Source organism: Saccopteryx leptura, chromosome X (genome assembly GCF_036850995.1).
Source record: "Saccopteryx leptura isolate mSacLep1 chromosome X, mSacLep1_pri_phased_curated, whole genome shotgun sequence".
Lineage (NCBI taxonomy): Eukaryota > Metazoa > Chordata > Mammalia > Chiroptera > Emballonuridae > Saccopteryx > Saccopteryx leptura.
Genome location: NC_089516.1, coordinates 3,046,322 through 3,067,311, shown reverse-complemented (window position 1 = coordinate 3,067,311; position 20,990 = coordinate 3,046,322). Strand labels below are relative to the sequence as shown.

General features: G+C 54.1%; 1 protein-coding gene across 10 annotated transcripts in view; it reads right to left on the bottom strand.

Annotated features, from left to right (window-relative positions):
* Positions 1-20,990, bottom strand: part of STS (steroid sulfatase) — a 138,878-nt gene that overhangs the window by 74,709 nt on the left and 43,179 nt on the right. Inside the window, exon 1 of one of the 10 annotated variants that reach the window (XM_066356778.1) lies at positions 2,099-2,181. The exons of the other annotated variants lie outside the window; for them this stretch is intronic. Coding sequence (XP_066212875.1) covers positions 2,099-2,100 — 2 coding nt within the window. The 5' untranslated portion in view covers positions 2,101-2,181. Of the gene's footprint in view, positions 1-2,098; positions 2,182-20,990 lie in introns of those variants that run through there. 10 annotated transcript variants of the gene reach the window in all.

The following is a 20,990-nucleotide window of genomic DNA, read 5'->3' as shown; positions in this document are numbered from 1 at the left end:
ACGCCGATCTCTAAACATCTAAACACACTCTCTGCATTAAACGCTCCCTCTGTGGTGCCCGAGCTCAGGGGCGCGTAACTCCTGACCGGTTTCTCTGGACGGAAGATCGGAAGGCGACCCACCTTCTCACTGGGCCGTGGGCACCGTGAGGGCGCTGCCTGGTGGAACAGCGTCAAAGCAAAACCCCCACGTCATCAACGATCGGCGCTGACTCTGCTAAACTAAAAATCTCCCCTCCACGCTGACTCAACCCCAAGGGGCGATTAAAAGGGGCCAAGAACCATTTTCTAAACGTCTGGAAGGTTTTACAGGTAATAGAGGAACTCACACGCGAGCGTCCCTCTCTAAATAAGGCGAGACACACTAGATCAGTGGTCCCCAACCCCCAGGCCACAGACTGGTACTGGTCCGTGGGCCATTTGGTACCGGACCGCAGAGAAAGAATAAATAACTTACATTATTTCCATTTTATTTATATGTAAGTCTGAATGATGTTTTATTTTTAAAAAATGACCAGATTCCCTCTGTTACATCCGTCTAAGACTCACTCTTGATGCTTGTCTCAGGTCACGTGATACATTTATCCGTCCCACCCTAAAGGCCGGTCCGTGAAAATATTTTCTGACATTAAACCGGCCCGTGCCCCGAAAAAGGTTGGGGACCACTGCGCTACAGGATTGGACGGTCCCCCATTAGCGATGGCCACAGAACGCTCGGGGCTGGCACAGCAGCGGACCCGAGTGGATTCCGGGGCGTGCTAATCCATAACCAATACCGGCAATCTATAAACAGGTGTGTGTGATAACCCGCTGCTCCTGTGAGAATGCCACCATCACACTCACCCCGGCCAAGGCCCTGGGTGTCTGTCTACAGCCGCTTATTATTGTCACGCGTCACTGAGTATAGAAATAAGTGCGTGGAAACTGTTCTCAGTAAACGACAGTTTTCTGGGCGCTCAGTGAGGAGCAGCAAGAACCCTGACTGCCCTCCCTCCCTGCTGCTTCTCCCTACGTGAAGAAATGACAGAGATAGAGCACAGGAAACATAAATTACAGACCACCAGAGTGTGGGGGCTGCAGGAGGGGAAGGGAGTGGGGGAGGCGGAGGGGGTACAGAGGGATGGATGGTGATGGAGGGAGAGGTGACTTGAGGTGGGACACACGCAATGCAGCATGCAGGGGATGTGTTGTGGCACTGTGCTCTTCAAGCCTGTGTCATCTTATTAACGGATGTCATCGGAATATATTTAATAATTAAAAAAAAAAAAAACGAAAGAAATAGCCTGACCAGGCGGTGGCACAGTGGATAGAGCAACAAACTGGGATGTGGAAGGACCCAGGTTCGAGACCCCAAGGTCGCCAACTTGAGCGCAGGCTCACCTAGCTTGAGCAAAAAAAAGCTCACCAGCTTAGACCCAAGGTCACTGGCTCGAGCAAGGGGTCACTCGGTCTGCTGTAGCCCCCGCGGTCAAGGCACATATGAGAAAGCAATCAATGAACAACTAAGGTGTCGCAACGAAAAACTGATGATTGATGCTTCTCATCTATCTCCGTTCCTGTCTGTCTGTCCCTCTCTCTGACTCTGTCTCTGTAAAAAAGTAAAAAATGAAAAGAAAGAAAGAGAAAGAAAGAAAGAAAAGGAAAGAAGAAAGGAAAGAGAGAAAGAAAGAAAGAAAGAATGAGAAAGAAAGAATGAGAAAGAAAGAAAGAAAGAAAGAAAGAAAGAAAGAAAGAAAGAAAGAAAAGAAAGAAAGGAAAGAAAGAAAGAAAGAATGAGAAAGAAAGAAAGAAAGAAAGAAAGAAAGAAAGAAAGAAAGAAAGAAAGAAAGAAAGAAAGAGAAAGAAAAAGAAAGAGAGAGAAAAAGATAGATAGATAGATAGATAAATACATCAGGGCATGTTATGTTCAGCTCAGTCCTGGAGTTAGTGACCAGGTGTCACATGTCGGCACGACGCACGATCAGGACGGGACGACGGTTTCTCCTGGGGGGCTGTGCTCCTCGTGGAGAATGACCGCCTGCACCCCGGACCCCTTGGCAACAGTGGCTCCCCCTCCGACCCCGAGTTGTGAAGCCAAACGTGTCCTCAGAAATTGTCACATGTCGCCTGGGAGGCCGAATCAGCCCCAGTGAAAAGGACCGAGGCCTCCCCGCCTGTCACCCTCCTCCTGGTCATCTGTGACACACCCTCCACCAAGTCCTCTTCTCCTGCACGCAGCGCCATTCCTATTCACGTCCTCCGCGCCCACCTGGGGGCAGCCTGGCCTGCGTGGAAGGAAGGCGTGGGGCAGTGCCGTCCCCCTGAGCAGCCACACCTTCCTCCTGTGTAGCCAGCAGGCCCCCTTGCGCGCTAGCAGAGGACAGCCATCAGTGGTGACACGCCCCGCCCACTGGGGACGGAAGCCCTCAAGCACCCGGGCACGTGGCTGACGTCCCCGCAAAGGCTCTTCGAGACAACGTGAGTCTCCAAGTGCTCCTTCTCCGGCCTTCTCCTTGGCTGCCCATCTGTCACCGGTCCTCAGGGTCCACCATTCCCACCGGGCCTCTCCACCAGGAGTTCTCCACGCGGTCCTCGCTGCCCTGGCCTCGTGAACTCATTTCCCGCATGCATCGGCCGCGTGGAGCAATGCCCGTCTCCCTCCTTTCCCACCCACCTTCCTCCCCCCTCTCCCGATGCATAACGCCTGTCTCCCTCCCTTCCCACCCACCTTCCTCCCCCCTCTCCTGATGCATAACGCCTGTCTCCCTCCCTTCCCACCCACCTTCCTCCCCCCTCTCCCGATGCATAACGCCTGTCTCCCTCCCTTCCCACCCACCTTCTCCCCCCTCTCCCGATGCATAACGCCTGTCTCCCTCCCTTCCCACCCACCTTCTCCCCCCTCTCCCGATGCATAACGCCTGTCTCCCTCCCTTCCCACCCACCTTCCTCCCCCCTCTCCCGGTGCATAACGAGAGCCTGTCTCCCTCCCTTCCCACCCACCTTCTCCCCCCTCTCCCGATGCATAACGCCCGTCTCCCTCCCTTCCCACCCACCTTCTCCCCCCTCTCCCGATGCATAACGAGAGCCTGTCTCCCTCCCTTCCCACCCACCTTCTCCCCCCTCTCCCGATGCATAACGCCTGTCTCCCTCCCTTCCCACCCACCTTCCTCCCCCCTCTCCCGATGCATAACGAGAGCCTGTCTCCCTCCCTTCCCACCCACCTTCCTCCCCCCTCTCCCGGTGCATAACGCCTGTCTCCCTCCCTTCCCACCCACCTTTCCCCCCTCTCCCGGTGCATAACGAGAGCCTGTCTGCTCTCCTGGGCGCAGCGGAGGGAGGACAGAATTCACAGCCCGGGCTCCGGTCCCAGCGGAGGCCACGGCGGCGCGGTCTCGGGCTCCCAGCGTCAGCCGGCTGCTGGGCACGCTCACCGGCGCTCGCAGAGACCCGGTCTGCGCCACAGCGCGGTGAGCAGAGCCGCCGGGAGGGGGCGTTCCCGCGGGATCGGGGTCCTGCAGAGACACCTGCTCCCCACGTGCGCTGCAGCGAGATCACACAGCATCTGCTCTTTCCTGTCTCCAGTGTCTTCCTCCTGATCATCCTCTCCGGGTTCATCCACGTGGCGTGGCCCGGCCAGACGTCCTTATTTTATTTTATTTTTTTTTGTATTTTTCTGAAGCTGGAAACGGGGAGAGACTGTTGGACAGACTCCCGCATGCGCCCGACCGGGATCCACCCGGCACGCCCACCAGGGGGAGACGCTCTGCCCCTCCGGGGGTCGCTCTGTTGCGACCAGAGCCACTCTAGCGCCTGGGGCAGAGGCCAAGGAGCCATCCCCAGCGCCCAGGCCATCTTTGCTCCAATGGGGCCTCGGCTGCGGGAGGGGAAGAGAGAGACAGAGAGGAAGGAGAGGAGGAGGGGTGGAGAAGCAGATGGGCGCTTCTCCTGTGTGCCCTGGCCGGGAATCGAACCCGGGACCTCTGCACGCCAGGCCGACACTCTACCACTGAGCGAACCGGCCAGGGCCGGGCGTCCTTCTTCCCCAAGGCTGAGGGGTACTCCCTGCGTCCACTCCACGTCTTCTTCACCCACTGACCCGTCAGCACAGGAATGCGGGGTCTCCACACCGTGTCTGTCGTGGGCAACCCGGCCGTTTTTCGTTGGCTCCTTTGCTTTTCCGTGCAGAACTCTCGCCGGGAGATGCAGCGGACAGCTGGGCTCAGACGGGGAGGGCGCTGTCAGCCCGCCCAGCACACCTCTCCTCATCCAGGACCGAGGGAGAGATGATGATGCTTTATTCACGGGGTGACGGGCATGTCTGCTTAGCTTCTGCGTCCAGTCACTCCACTGGTCCAGGAGCCACAAGAGGACGCCAGGAAGTCACACACGCCTGAGTCCCCTCCATGCTGACACAACCCCCCCCACCCAGGCGGGACCTCTTGTGCACAGGTGTGCTCCTTGGGAGAAGCAGACCCGAATTCTCTGTGCCCGGCGGAGAGAGAGGTAGCCCTAGTGCAGAACATTTCTGCGGAAAGGAAGCCCATTAATAATGATTTATATCCGTATTAATTTCTGAGCCGCCGCATGGTTTAGGTGAGCACACAGCCACTGGCGTCCCATTAATTACGTCTCAAATTGTGCCTGGGGTAGGTATTATTAGACCGAGGGTCAGAAATACCATGTAGCCCAATTAAGAATGTTTGACTATTTAAAGTTTGTTAACAGCCGCTTAGAATCCCGCTGCATATCAACGATTACCATCTCTCTAACATCACCAGACCCCAAACATTCCCCCCACAAGCACGAATTAGAACAAGGGATTAATAGAGACGTTCTCCGTGAATAAAACACAGTGACTTTACCGGAGCACTTCGCCGTGAAAACAACAGGCTGCAAGATATTGTACAAGCACACGGCACATGAACTTCTGAAAAACAGCCGAGTCCTCCCCACCTCCCCTTGGAAAACTACATGATCTTTCCGAACAAACTTAATTTGGCAGAAGAGCAAGACAAAAAAAAAAAAAAATATTTAGAGAAAAACGCTATTTCTCAAACAGAATTGATGATGAGAAAGAAAAGAGAAAGGACCCATTCGGAACCAGAGATGGAATGACACGAAATGTGTTCACGGAGAGAAGAATTCACACCGCGCTGACCTAGCAGGCGTTTGACTGTGGCGGTGATCACGTGACGGTTCTATCTGGTTGGTGGGGTAAAAAGCTTACTGAAAATAGGACAGAGCCCGACATTACACGCCCCATTTTGCTTAGGAAAACATGCGATTCTTGGCTCCATCCTAGCTACGGATAATAAGCTGAAATCTGGTTTAACAAAGTGTTAACAATAGATGTCCTGATTTACACTCAGATAAACCGTCTGGCATTCGGGCAGAAATAAAACAAACAAACAAAAAAAAGGAACCCATGTGAATATGTATTTAAACAGGTGTTTCTATAAATTTAAATGCCTGATTAAACTGCTTCTGATTTTTTTTTCCCTAAGATGAATATTCATGTTCTGTTTGTTGAGCGAACTCAGTTTGTAGGGGACTCTCAGGGGGAGTCTGGTCACTGTATTTCTCTACACACTCCCTCAGTGACCCCTAATCTCCCTGAACCAGTTCCAGAGCCTTAATAAGGAAAAGGAATTTTCTAGAAAGCCGGCCCCACCCAACCTCTGGGCTGTAACATCTGACGTCTACGGAACGGCTGTGGAAACGCTACAGTTTGCAAGATGCCAGACGGGCTCCCACGCATGCCACGCCCTTGTCCCTGGTCCAGCGGGCAGGACAGGACAGGACAGGAGACGGGCAGCAGGCGCAGAATGCCAGGAGCCCGGCCGAATGCTCCCTGTCCCGGGGCTGCCGCGAATTAGCCGTCACCGCCCGCTGACCGGGTCGCCCTGTCTGCCAGGTCTCTCTGTGTCTGCACTGCGCAGAGGGGCTGCTGTCGCCCCGGAAACCCGGCCGGGTTCATGCCCCCACAGTCCCCGGCTTTTCTCCCAGTCTCCCGCACCATGTTCTACTTCTCTGGGAGCGGGGCAGGCTTGGCAAGCGTCACCACAAAGCAAACTAGTCCGTGGAAAGTGTAAGAGCCGCAGTCTGGAGAGGCAGGGTCACCTCGTCATGCTTGGGGTCGGAGAAGCACTCCTCTCCGACCTGCAGGGTGGGTCTCTGGGTGCGTCCACCGGCGTGCGGTGCAGGAGGAGCAAGCCTGAGCGCTCACCCTGGGACAGAGAAATGCCGGGCGGTCACCTGGGCTGCAGACAGGACCAAGCGTGACCTGACGTGACATCCTGTCCCGGCCACACCAGGAGCTGGGGACCATCTCAGGTGAGGGTGACAACTTGTTCAGCCATCTCCTTAGAACAGGGGTTGGGAAGCTTTTTGGCTGAGAGAGCCATGAATGCCACACATTTTAAAATGTCATTCCGTCCGTGAGAGTCATACAACGACCCGTGGACGTGACGCATTATCCAATAAAAATGTGGTGTTGTCCCGGAGGACAGCTGTGATTGGCTCCAGCCACCCGCAACCATGAACCTGAGCGGTAGGAAATGAATGGATTGTAACACATGAGAATGTTTTATATTTTTAACTTATTATTTTTGTTATTAAAGATATGTCTGCGAGCCAGAGGCAGCCATCCAAAGAGCCACATCTGGCTCGCGAGCCATAGGTTCCCGACCCCTGCGCTAAACGGTCATTTCCCATTTTCCCCTGACAACAGCCCCTGGCAACCAGAAGTCCACTTCGTGTCCGTGGAGAGGCCCGCTCCGGGTATTTGATATAAACGGAGCCACACGCTCTGTGTTCTTCTGCGACTGGCTTCTCTCACTGGGCTCCATCTTTTCAAGGTTCGTCCACACGGGAGCGTGTATTCGTATGTTCCTTTTCATGGGTGAGTACTATTCCATCATACAGCTGGGCCGGGTTTGTTTATCTGCTCACCCACTGATGGACCCCTGTGGTGCGGACACCTCGGGGCGTTCTAACCAGTGCTGGTGTGAACATTTCACATTCCCGTGCAGGCGTTTCTTCCAACGCCTCCAGAGCTCTCTGGGGGCACAGCCCCCGCTGTGGGATGACGAAGCCACGTGGGCAGTCTACGTCTAACTGATTGGGGCTGCTTTCCGCAGGGGCTGGACCACTATTCTGCCTTGTGTCCAGCATAACAGGCTGTCGATGAAAACCGTGGCTCGGTTAAGCCCACGAGAAAGTGCACGGTGAATCAAACCTACTAGAATGCACGGAGTGACAACCTTCCTACAAGGAGGGACCCTGACAGGTTGCTTTCATGGTTGGGGGCTGGGGAATCTATTGGGACTAGAATGCAGGGTGTGACAACCTTCCTACAGGAGGGACCCTGACAGGTTGTTTTCGTGGTTGGGGGAGCTGGGGAATCTATTGGGACTAGAATGCAGGGAGTGACAACCTTCCTACAAGGAGGGACCCTGACAGGTTGCTCATGGTTGGGGGACTGGGGTATCTATTGGGACTAGAATGCAGGGAGTGACAACCTTCCTACAAGGAGGGGCCCTGACAGGTTGCTCATGGTTGGGGGCTGGGGTATCTATTGGGACTAGAATGCAGGGAGTGACAACCTTCCTACAAGGAGGGACCCTGACAGGTTGCTCATGGTTGGGGGCTGGGGTATCTATTGGGACTGGGATGCAGGGTGTGATGAACCTTCCTACAAGGAGGGGCCCTGACAGGTTGTTCATGGTTGGGGGCTGGGGTATCTATTGGGACTGGGATTCAGGGAGTGACAACCTTCCTACAAGGAGGGGCCCTGACAGGTTGTTCATGGTTGGGGGCTGGGGTATCTATTGGGACTAGAATGCAGGGAGTGACAACCTTCCTACAAGGAGGGACCCTGACAGGTTGCTCATGGTTGGGGGCTGGGGTATCTATTGGGACTAGAATGCAGGGAGTGACAACCTTCCTACAAGGAGGGACCCTGACAGGTTGCTCATGGTTGGGGGCTGGGGCATCTATTGGGACTAGAATGCAGGGTGTGACAACCTTCCTACAAGGAGGGACCCTGACAGGTTGTTTTCGTGGTTGGGGGAGCTGGGGAATCTATTGGGACTAGAATGCAGGGAGTGACAACCTTCCTACAAGGAGGGACCCTGACAGGTTGCTCATGGTTGGGGGCTGGGGAATCTATTGGGACTAGAATGCAGGGAGTGACAACCTTCCTACAAGGAGGGGCCCTGACAGGTTGCTCATGGTTGGGGGGCTGGGGTATCTATTGGGACTAGAATGCAGGGTGTGACAACCTTCCTACAAGTAGGGACCCTGACAGGTTGCTCATGGTTGGGGGACTGGGGTATCTATTGGGACTAGAATGCAGGGTGTGACAACCTTCCTACAAGGAGGGACCCTGACAGGTTGCTCATGGTTGGGGGCTGGGGTATCTATTGGGACTGGGATGCAGGGTGTGATGAACCTTCCTACAAGGAGGGACCCTGACAGGTTGTTTTCGTGGTTGGGGGAGCTGGGGAATCTATTGGGACTAGAATGCAGGGAGTGACAACCTTCCTACAAGGAGGGGCCCTGACAGGTTGCTCATGGTTGGGGGCTGGGGTATCTATTGGGACTAGAATGCAGGGAGTGACAACCTTCCTACAAGGAGGGACCCTGACAGGTTGCTTATGGTTGGGGGACTGGGGAATCTATTGGGACTAGAATGCAGGGAGTGACAACCTTCCTACAAGGAGGGACCCTGACAGGTTGCTCATGGTTGGGGGCTGGGGCATCTATTGGGACTAGAATGCAGGGTGTGACAACCTTCCTACAAGGAGGGACCCTGACAGGTTGCTTTCATGATTGGGGGCTGGGGCATCTATTGGGACTAGAATGCAGGGAGTGACAACCTTCCTACAAGGAGGGACCCTGACAGGTTGCTCATGGTTAGGGGTGGGGCAGTCATGGGAGGGGACCGGCTCAGAAGGAACGGGGTGTTCCATGGTGGCGTGTGTGAGGCACTGATAGCACGGGACCCCTCAGGCCCCCACTGCAGGGCAGTGTGCCATGGCGGGGCCGGCAGGAGAGGGACAGCTGCCCTCCTCATGGACCCCACCCACCACGGCACTCTGATCTCACTCTGGGCAGACACCCCTGTCCCTGTCTCCCAGCCAGGATGGCGATGTGAGGTGACCAAACCCAGGGTGGGAGAGAACAGACAACTCCTCAAAGACCCAGCCAGCCAGCAGCCCGGCCGTAAGGCACAGCGAAACCCACTGGGCCTCAGTGGTGCTCAGACCCCACACTCCGCCACAGGGGAAGGGTGGGTCCCGCCTCCCAGCCTCTGAAGCCGGAGTGCAGGAGCGAATAACGCCATCAAAATCTGCAACAGGCCTCACCTGTGGAGGAGCAGTGGATAAAGCATAGATTTGGAACACTGAGGTCGCCGGTTTGAAACCCTGAGCTTGCCTGTTCAAGGCACCTATGGAAGTTGATGCTTCCTGCTCCTCCCCTTTCTCTCTTTCTCTCCCTGTCCCTCTCTCTCCTCTCTGAAAAGTGAATAAAGTCTTTAAAAAAAACCCAGCCCAAAACAAAAAAAAAACAAAACAAAAAATCTGTAACAGGCAACATCTGTGTGGACAGAGCAGCTCACACACGTAGCCAGATGGACACAGGGGTCCGACCTTTCCTAAGGGCCAAGATCACTGAATTCAATGCCCAGTATTCTTTTCATGTTCAATGTCCATCATTACTATATATATGTATGTACGTATATATACATACATATCTTTATATATGTGTGTGTGTGTATCCACATGTAACATAAAATGAGGAGAGATGAACATACTGAGACAGTCTCTAAAACACCCGTAATAATAGTAAGTACATGACAAGATGTATTTACACCTTGTAAATACATCACTGCGAAAGAATAGAAACACGCTCATCCTCTTTCCTGTCAGAATCTTCTAGGTCAGTGGCGGTCAACCCGGTCCCTACCGCCCACTGGTGGGCGTTCCAGCGTTCATGGTGGGCGGTAGTGGAGCAACCAAAGTATAAATAAAAAGATAGATTTAGCTGTAGTAAGTTGTTTTTATAAAGATTGATTCTGCCAAACTTAGTGAAAATCTGACATAAAGTACTTGGTAAGTAATTATGATTATATGCTTTCACTCGCTGTCACTCTGCTCTATACATTGTATAAAGTAAAGTGACTTCCCTACTTTATAAATCACCATGACTGTGGGACCCGTGGGCGGTTAGAAAATGTTACTACTAACAGAGATACAAAAGTGGGCGGTAGGTATATAAAGATTGACTACCCCGGCCCTACTTTATAAATCACCATGACTGTGGAGCCCGTGGGCGGTTAGAAAATGTTACTACTAACAGAGATACAAAAGTGGGCGGTAAGTATAAAAAGATTGACTACCCCGGCCCGAGATGAACAACATCTCAAGACTTCGACCATCAATCAGTGGAATTAACCAGAAGCCATTCAAAGGAGCCACCGGACGACAAGCAGTTGTGATATCCATGCCTAAGTAGATCTGACGGCTGGAATAAAAATCTGGAGAAGAAACTCCCAGGCTGACGGGCAGCTGGGCATGCAGGGGAAGGCTGTGTGCCAGTCCACTCTAGGGTGGGGCGCTCTGTTCTGAGACGAGGGACGCTGGGAACGCCCAGGCCAGTGGTTCTCAGACTCTTTGAAGTCGGGGCGCAGTTAAAATCCTACAGATAACTGCAGGCGCGCTATATACAAATGTCTGAGAAGTACGTTAAAATCATTCAGTGAAATAGTAAAGAAAAAATATATAAAGTGCAAGCATGCTTTTATGGTGATTAAACAAAATAAATATGACAAAATTAAATTTATTCTGACAGAAAAAAAATGTTTTATGTTACATTTTTTGACTTAAGCTTTTTAGAATTCGTAAAAAAAGAGGGGTTAAAAAATTTAAAAGTGACAAAAAAGTTATCTTTTCATATATATAGATACATTCTTAGCAAGATTTAGTAAATTTGGCAGGTCCTGGTGAGAATGTGTTCAGTTTTTTTTTTTTTTTTTTTGTATTTTTCCGAAGCTGGAAACGGGGAGAGACAGTCAGACAGACTCCCACATGCGCCCAACCGGGATCCACCCGGCACGCCAACCAGGGGGCGATGCTCTGCCCCTCCGGGGCGTCGCTCTGTTGCAACCAGAGCCATTCTAGCGCCTGGGGCAGAGGCCAAGGAGCCATCCCCAGCACCCGGGCCATCTTTGCTCCAATGGAGCCTTGGCTGCGGGAGGGGAAGAGAGAGACAGAGAGGAAGGAGGGGGGGCGTGGAGAAGCAGATGGGCGCCTCTCCTGTGTGCCCTGGCCGGGAATCGAACCCGGGACCCCTTGCACGCCAGGCCGACGCTCTGCCACTGAGCCAACCGGCCAGGGCCAGTTTTTTTCATTCTTGTGTTTATGAGAAACATGAGCCTGATGTGTCCTAGTGATTTCTTCAATGTTTGGGCATGTATTTGAAAGGCAAACTCTCATTTCCTCATCAATACATTGAAGAATTCCTCTCTTTTTACTCTTAACTGTGTTGAGTGCAGAAAACCCCCACCATACATATCATCTTAACTTTACACCAAACAAAGGATAGAAGAAACTTGCCTCCAGTCTTTCCGGGGGAACATGGGAGGTAGTGTAAACAATCCAGCACCACAGCTTAACAGCCTTTTGCAACCTCATCAGGCAAGTGAGGTGGGGGGTTGGGCCGACCGTCAGCTTACAGCCAATTCCCCACACCTCTGTCCCCCCAAAAATCTAAACTCCAAAAACCCTGTTGGTTTTTTGGTCCCCAACAGGCACCTATTTCTCTGGAATACCATAGGGCGCACCTGGAAACCTTCTAGGGCACACAGTTTGAGAACCACTGGCCTAGGTAATTAATACAAGACTCTTACTGGCAATATCTGGCTTAACTGTTGGCTTGAAAAGGACTCAGGACACCCCAACGGCAATGGAAGGCACCTCCGCCCGTGTGGCCAGGCTCTTGAGCTCGGCCCTCCTGAGGGTGTCTTTACTGGGGAAGGGGCCGTACAACGCTGACCTGCCCCCCGGCAGGGACATTCATGCCCTCCGTTCGCATGAGCTTCAAGCTTATTTCTACACGCCGGTCGACCATTACAACACCACTCAACCGAGAAGGTCCAAGTACACACCGGAACACGATTATCCGTGTCGAGAGAGTATGATTTTTCTTCATTAACTAGCTGATGACGGCAGTTCTCTACCTTTGACAATAAGGCCCCGGCCGGTGTCAACGGGAAGCCAAATACAGTCACAAGAATGCTGCTTGTAGCTTCACCAGACGGTGGCGCAGTGGATAGAGCGTCGGACTGGGATGCAGAGGACCCAGGTTCGAGACCCCCGAGGTCGCCAGCTTGAGCGCCAGCTCATCTGGTTTGAGCAAAGCTCACCAGCTTGAGCCCACGGTCGTCGGCTCGAGCAAGGGGTCACTCGGTCTGCTGTAGCCCCCCCGTCAAGGCACATATGAGAAATCAATCAATAATGAACTAAGGAACCGCAATGAAGAATTGATGCTTCTCATCTCCCTCCCTTCCTGTCTGTCTGTCCCTATCTGTCCCTCTCTCTGAATCTCTGTCTCTGTCACAAAAATAAATAAATAAAGAATGCTGCTTCTCTGGAGAAACTATCCTTAGACACACATTTCCGGACTAGAGCACCATGCCCGGTGACGACACGATTGTATCAACAAGCGTATGATGTTTAAGTAAAAGAAAGGGAGATATTTTTTTGCCATGTGGGGGAATCGCTTTGCAAGTTATATAAATAAATGTCTTCTAACCCGACACTCAGTACAATATTGAATGTCAACTGTGATTGCCCAAAAATAAAAATAGGGGGGGGGGGGAAAGGAAGATGTTATAGACTTGTTAACCCAAGAAGTATCTGCCATGAAACGGCGGCATTGATATTTCTACAGAGGATTGGCGTGCACTTTGGAACCTAAGCGGTGGTCGCTGGGACCACGCTGACTTCGCTGGGGGCAGCCATTGAGGAAAGCTCCCAGGCCCCTCCCTGCTGGTCACATCAGCGGCAGAATGCACGGTAACTGTAGCCCCAATTCTGAAAGTGTCTCCTGACAGTGTCCATGAGTCCTGGCTGGCTGAGAGACGCTCGCAAAGAGGGCTGATTTGTGAAACCCTGTGGAAAACGTGAAAGTTGTTTTATTGTTTTTTTTTTAACACAAAGTTTGTATATCACTTTTTTTTTTTAATTCATTTTAGAAAGGAGAGGGGGGGGGGAAGGAGCAGGAAGCATCAACTCCCATATGTGCCTTGACCAGGCAAGCCCAGGGTTTCGAACCGGCGACCTCAGCATTTCCAGGTCGATGCTTTATCCACTGCACCACCACAGGTCAGGCTGAAAGTTGTTTCCGACCCTGCTTTACGACTCTACCCGGCGCCATCATGTACACTGACGACGTCTGCGAACATACTATGGAAATATTTACCCGACCCGTGCAGAAATGAGTGCGCTTTGCAAGAGAATGACACCTCAGAGAGACCCTGAAAAGTGGGAGAAAAGTTGAAAACCAGCCAACTTAAAATCCAACGGGGAGACGCTCAGTCCACTTACTGAAGAAGCGTCATCGTCGGCATGAGGGCGCCGTGATTAAGCTGCGGCCCAATCGCGAATCTTGGGGAGAATATTTAATCGAGGAGAAAGCGCTAGGCGGGGGAGCGACCCCGTGTCCTGAAGTCACGAAGGTGACAATCAGCGCTGCTTCAGGACACGTCACCAGGGAGATGTTTTTGCGACCAGCGAGGTCCATTCCACTTGACCCTCCACACATCCGCCCAGAGCTGAAATGTTTTCCAGTTCAGATCACTGGTATTTTAAGAGGCACAGACACTAATCAGCTTACCAGCAAGAGAGAGAGAGAGAGAGAGAGAAGATGATGTTAACAGTAAAGAAAAAGAATAAATTCTGCACAAGTGATCACGATGTTTTTTTTAGGAACGGCTGACATTTCATCCAGATCACAAAAGGAGTGCTCAGTTTCTAAATGTGCTTGAGTGGCTGTCTGCAAAAGGGAGACGAGATTTAGCTGTTATCTCGGGGGCCAGAGCCAGGACCGTGTCCAGCACCGGGAACGCGATCCTGCAGCGGCTGCCAGACCACGAGACGGTCAGCCCGTCCAACCGTCCTCTCCGCGCCCCACGGCCTGGCAGAAGCCGCAGGAGCCCAGCTGGCCGGGACAGCGCAGGAGCATTAGTTCCGGGAGCTGTGGGGAGTCTGAGCACGATGTGACCAGGAGGCTCCTTTCGTGCCCAAGCAAACTCCTCTTCCGAGTCAGACTGGCTGACGGGGGCGGGAAGAACAGGAGCGCCCCATCAGAAGGACGCCCAACCACACAGGGGTCCCTGTCCGTTTTCCCACGGGACCTGCAGGCTGGACACCACCCCTCGCCCTGCGTGCCAGACCGCGTGTCAGATCTCTGGACGCACGGACCCGGTGGCCAGATGGTCAGTAACCGATGCCTCGGCAACCTGAGGTGACGACGGGTCCCTTTCGTGTTTGTAAACAGCCATAAAAGCGTTCTGAATGTCACAAATCAGCCCTGCTGACAACCCTTTCGAAGCCATGCCTTGTGAAGCTTCGCAGGAAATCGTTACAATCTGTGGAAATCACTGACTGGCCACAGATTTTTATTTTTATTTTTCTGAAGTTGGAAACGGGGAGGCAGTCAGACAGACTCCCGCATGCGCCCAACCAGGATCCACCCAGCATGCCCTCCAAGGGGTGATGCTCTGCCCATCTGGGGCATCACTCTGCCGCAATCAGAGCCATTCTAGCGCCTGAGGCAGAGGCCACAGAGCCATCCTCAGTGCCCGGGCCATCTTTGCTCCAATGGAGCCTCGGCTGCAGGCGGGGAAGAGAGAGACAGGGAGGAAGGAGAGGGGGAGGGGTGGAGAAGCAGATGGGCGCTTCTCCTGTGTGCCCTGGCCGGGAATCGAACCCGGGACTCCTGCATTCCAAGGCGACACTCTACTACTGAGCCAACCGGCCAGGGCCATGGCCACAGATGTTAAGAAGGTCAGAGCAACGCGTGTGGGGAGAACGCCCCCCAGAAGCAGGGAGCTGCCGTGAACCTGGCAGCCCGGAATGTTCCGTGGTGACAAGCACCATCGTCAAGGCCAACGGCCTCCGCCGCGGCGGGGGACACAAGCCGGACAGTTGAGGTGACAGCCACGTCATCCCCTGTCCCTCTGCTCCAGCTTTCTGCACCAGCAGGGGTTCCACAAGCACATTCTCAGGGGGGACCCTGTCCCTGGAAAGAGGACCTGTCCCACCAGCTCTCCTGAGAATGTCTCCGTGCAGAGTGGCTCTGCTCCGGGGTCCTGCTCGCGGCCCTGTGGCCGCCGGTCATAAGGGGGAGGTCGTCCCAAGTGTCCCTCCCTCTTGGCGTCTCCCTAGCTCAGCTGCTGCCGGTGGACTTCGCAGCAACAAACAGAAGACGATGCTGGGCTGAAGTCACACCACAGACAATGCTCCTTCGCATCCGTGCCCTGAATCTCCACAAACAGCGACAGTGAACAAACGCTCTCACCATCTCTGTTCTGCAACACGTGGTTGACGGCAGAGACTCTCCCTCCTCCGTATGACTCGTCAAAGTCACAGGTGTCCCCATGCCGGAAGCTGGCAGGACCCTCCAAAATGTCCCGCAGGGACACACTGGCTACTGTGAGTGACAGCGACTTCATCAGCACCCTGTTCAGGAAGGGCGTGTTGAGCACCCTCTGTCTCCGTGAATGCACAGACTACATCTCGCCGTGAAAGGCGCCCTTGAGCCTGTTTGATTGTCAGACCAGCCGGAAGAATCCGGGGCCTGGAGGAATGTTTCTTCCCCCTCTCCCTGCCCCAGCGCAAACCATGAAGTGGCCATGGCTCACGGGTCAGTCACTACTGACAAGAAAAGTGTGGAGGGGACCAAGCCGACCCTTCCCACAGTGCAGCCAGAAAGAAGACAGAATGTCAAGTGACGTTATTCCCAACAGGTCAACAGCCTGGTGTCATCTCTGCACTCGTCATGACAATGCATCTAACCCTAACTGTGTCCTCACCAAAATTGGTGTCTGTCTGTGTGTCAGAGAGAGGACAGAGACTAAGGCCACAAAACCGGGTTGGGGCCCTGGCCGGTTGGCTCAGTGGTAGAGTGTTGGCCTGGCATGCAGGAGTCCTGGGTTTGATTCCCGGCCAGGGCACACAGGAGAAGCGCCCATCCGCTTCTTCACCCCTCCCCTTCTCCTTCCTCTCTGTTTCTCTCTTCCCCTCCCGCAGCCAAGGCTCCATTGGAGCAAAGTTGGCCCGGGTGCTGAGGATGGCTCCATGGCCTCTGCCCCAGGCGCTAGAATGGCTCTGGTCACAACAGAGCGACGCCCCAGAGGGGCAGAGCATCGCCCCCTGGTGGGCGTGCCGGGTGGATCCCGGTCGGGCGCATGCAGGAGTCTGTCTGACTGTCTCCCCGTTTCCAACTTCGGAAAAATACAAAAAAAAAAAAAAAACTGGGTTGAGTCTCCACGTGGACCATGTTCTTACAGGACTGTCTTTCTTGTTGACTCCGATCACTGACCCACAAACGTGTCCCTTTGAGAATTCTCTCAATATGGAAATGAAGAGGGCGCAGAAAAAGAAGCTGCTACATGTGAGGGCACGCGTGTGCATGTGCGTGTGCGGCCAGCAGGTGATTCTGTATCTGGCTTCGTTCCAGCGGGAGTGGCAAAGCCACGCACGTGTGGAATGACAGTTTCCAACACGGAGCATGGGGTGGGGCTCCCCGTGGGACTAGGGGACTGAGGGGGGAAATGGGGGACAAAGTGGCTAAAAAGTGAACCCAGGAGATATGAAGGTTTTGGTGAGTGCCAGCTGCAATATCACCTGAGTTCTTCATGTGAATTCGTGGAAATGTGGGGATTCGTTCTGGCCACTAAACGAAGAAAACTCACCCTGACTCTGCCCTGTCCGTCTCCTTCCTGTGGCCCACGTGGGACCCAACAGATGTCCGAAGGCGAGCAGGAGAAAGGGGGAGGCTGCTTCATCGGGCCTGGGGGGGTGCACCCCGGCCCCATCGCGCCTGGGGGGGTGCAGCCCGGCCCCATCGCACCTGGGGGGGTGCAGCCCGGCCCCACCGCACCTGGGGTGGTGCAGCCCCGCCCCACCGCACCTGGGGGGTGCAGCCCGGCCCCATCGCACCTGGGGGGGTGCAGCCCGGCCCCATCGCACCTGGGGGGGTGCAGCCCCGCCCCACCGCACCTGGGGGGTGCAGCCCGGCCCCATCGCACCTGGGGGGGTGCAGCCCGGCCCCATCGCACCTGGGGGGGTGCAGCCCGGCCCCATCGCACCTGGGGGGGTGCAGCCCGGCCCCATCGCACCTGGGGGGGGTGCAGCCCGGCCCCATCGCACCTGGGGGGGCAGCCCGGCCCCATCGCACCTGGAGGGGGTGCAGCCTGGCCCCATCGCACCTGGAGGGGGTGCAGCCCGGCCCCATCGCACCTGGGGGGGTGCAGCCCAGCCCCATCGCACCTGGGGGGGGCAGCCCGGCCCCATCGCACCTGGGGCCGACCCCATCGCACCTGGGGGGTTCAGCCCGGCCCCATCGCGCCTGGGGGGGTGCAGCCCGGCCCCATCGCACCTGGGGGGGGTGCAGCCCGGCCCCATCGCACCTGGGGGGGCAGCCCGGCCCCATCGCACCTGGAGGGGGTGCAGCCTGGCCCCATCGCACCTGGAGGGGGTGCAGCCTGGCCCCATCGCACCTGGGGGGGTGCAGCCCAGCCCCATCGCACCTGGGGGGGGCAGCCCGGCCCCATCGCACCTGGGGCCGACCCCATCGCACCTGGGGGGTTCAGCCCGGCCCCATCGCACCTGGGGCCGACCCCATCGCGCCTGGGGGGTGCAGCCCGGCCCCATCGCACCTGGGGCCGACCCCATCGCACCTGGGGGGGTGCAGCCTGGCCCCATCGCACCTGGGGGGGTGCAGCCCAGCCCCATCGCACCTGGGGGGTGCAGCCCGGCCCCATCGCACCTGGGGCCGACCCCATCGCACCTGGGGGGGTGCAGCCCAGCCCCATCGCACCTGGGGGGGTGCAGCCCGGCCCCATCGCACCTGGGGCCGACCCCATCGCACCTGGGGGGGTGCAGCCCGGCCCCATCGCACCTGGGGGGGTGCAGCCCGGCCCCATCGCGCCTGGGGGGGTGCAGCCCGGCCCCATCGCGCCTGGGGGGGGCAGCCCGGCCCCATCGCGCCTGGGGGGGGCAGCCCGGCCCCATCGCGCCTGGGGGGGTGCAGCCCGGCCCCATCGCGCCTGGGGGGGTGCACCCCGGCCCCATCGCGCCTGGGGGGGTGCAGCCCGGCCCCATCGCACCTGGGGGGTTCAGCCCGGCCCCATCGCACCTGGGGGGGTGCAGCCCGGCCCCATCGCACCTGGGGGGGTGCAGCCCGGCCCCATCGCACCTGGGGGGGTGCAGCCTGGCCCCATCGCACCTGGGGGGGTGCAGCCCGGCCCCATCGCACCTGGGGGGGTGCAGCCTGGCCCCATCGCACCTGGGGGGGTGCAGCCTGGCCCCATCGCACCTGCTCAGCCTCTTGGGAACAGCGTGTAAGGGTCCCGACCGCATGGGCAAGGTGGGAAGGCCTTCCCTTCTCAAATCGCACACTTCCGACGGTGACTCGAGATTTCAGCGTCTGGGGTAACCACACAGAATCTCTCCAAATGTCCTGCACGCCTGAGGCCAAGTTTGCTCAAGGGAATGAATGACATCATACCTAGTGAATGCTTTCCAGTGTGGCAGAATGACCCCCCCACACACACACACACAAAATACAACTTAAACAATATTTTCAATATTTTCAAATAAATAGGCAGAAACCCAGAGACTAGAGGTGACACCAGTTCTTCACACCCATAATGAAGACGGCACGGAATAATATGTAAAGTGTACCAAAGACCACTATTATACAAAAACTGACATGCATCAAGTTCTCTCAAAGGTCAGATGGGTGGCTCTCTCGAGATTAGTTTTAGCGGTCCCGGCGACGCTGGGCATTTTCGTGAGCGCCTAAGGCTTATCCTGCGGATGCGTACGGCGGTGCCTCTGAGAGCTAAGAAAGTCATTAAAGCGATTTTCCCTTTTGAACAAAGAAGAATGTCCTTGAAAAGTACATTTCATCTGGACTCTATATGATCTTTTTTATTTCTTTCTTTCTCAGAATAACAGGTCTGATGCTCATTCTTTGCCAATTAAAATAAGCATCATACCTGTTATTCTGAGGAAAAAATAAATAAAAAAGAATGCAAGCAGCTAAGGAGATGACATCTAGCTCGTTGTAAATATACAATAACTATTTTTTTAAAGTTGATTTTTTTATTTTGAGATGATTAGACTCTCAAAATAAAGAAACTGGACGGATTACTAGAACCCGTTGGCTACCCCACTCATCTGGTATAAACTATTAGTATATGATTAAGCACACTCATCAAATTGCTCTGGAGACAATCTGTAAAAGTGTAGGGACTTCCGGAGTCTAAGGGATGGTTATAAAAGTGTGGAATTTGGAACAACAACAACAAAATCTATGTTTTAATTTATGATAACAGGGCACGAGGACCACGTGATATCAAATGATACATCTCTGTTATGTCACCAAAGCTGGTGTTGATTTCCATCAAAGTGGAGATACAAAGTAACAGGTTAACTTAGTATAGAGATGGCAACAGAATAGCATCAGTTTAAGGAAAAGAGAGGTACAAAAGTTGCACAGTTGTACTGATTAAAATCGCATTACTACACTCATCATCGACTGATCATCATTTTAAAATGAGATGGCCAAGCCCCTCCATTAGAAAATCAATCTAATTACAGACATTTTATTACCGTCTTCCGACATTTTATACAGAAACAGCATGAGGGATTTGAGTTTGCCGCGATACAGAGTATTTCACGATTGACTCCAGAGAAGAGCCTAGTTTATCGTTGACGTCGGACAGCAGACTGCCTTTCCATAAAACTCGCCCCGCACGTGATGGGTTTAACATGGGTTTCCCACAGGAAAGACACGTCACCATCAAGGGAAGACCTCACGCGTGGTGCAGTCAGGGACTGCTACCTCGGGTCACTGTCACCCAGACACAACTCTGCAGAGGGAGACGGCAGAAAACTCATGTACCTTAGCTTAATATTTTATTTGGCATCATTAACCCTTTAAGTTGTGAGGGGTTTTTTTTTTTTTCATGCTTTCTGACCCGCTGGAGTAAGTCTTATTTTCCAAAAAAATGAAATTACTTCCAGTTACAGTTTTAAGAACTTAAAGTCATGTTTTTGGGGAGCCAATTTATGGAAACAAGAAGATCATACATTTGCCTTTTTTTTTAATGTTACCTGACACATTTTTAAAATAACCATTTTTGTGTGATCGTACTCCAGACGGTCATGAGACACAGGGACGTACATCAGGGGTCCCCAAACTACGGCCCGCGGGCCACATGCGGCCCCCTGAGGCCATTTATCTGGCCCCCGCCGCACTTCCGGAAGGGGCACCTCTTTCATTGGTGGTCAGTGAGAGGAGCATAGTTCCCATTGAAATATTGGTCAGTTTATTGATTTAAATTTATTTGTTCTTTATTTTAAATATTGTATTTGTTCCCGTTTTGTTTTTTTACTTTAAAATAAGATATGTGCAGTGTGCATAGGAATTTGTTCATAGTTTTTTTTTATAGTCCAGCCCTCCAACGGTCTGAGAGACAGTGAACTGGCCCCCTGTGTAAAAAGTTTGGGGACCCCTGACGTACATGAACATTCTTACTACTCAAAGGGTTAAGAAAAAACAGCACGGCACGCTGGTTCTAACGCTGTACGCATTTGGACGAGCGTGGGCACAGGCCTCGTGAATCCAGGGCCCCATTCTGCATGTCTGTAGTGTAGACGTTTCCATGGAAATGGAACGCCGTATTTCCGGGGTCTGTGCACACGATGTTTTTTA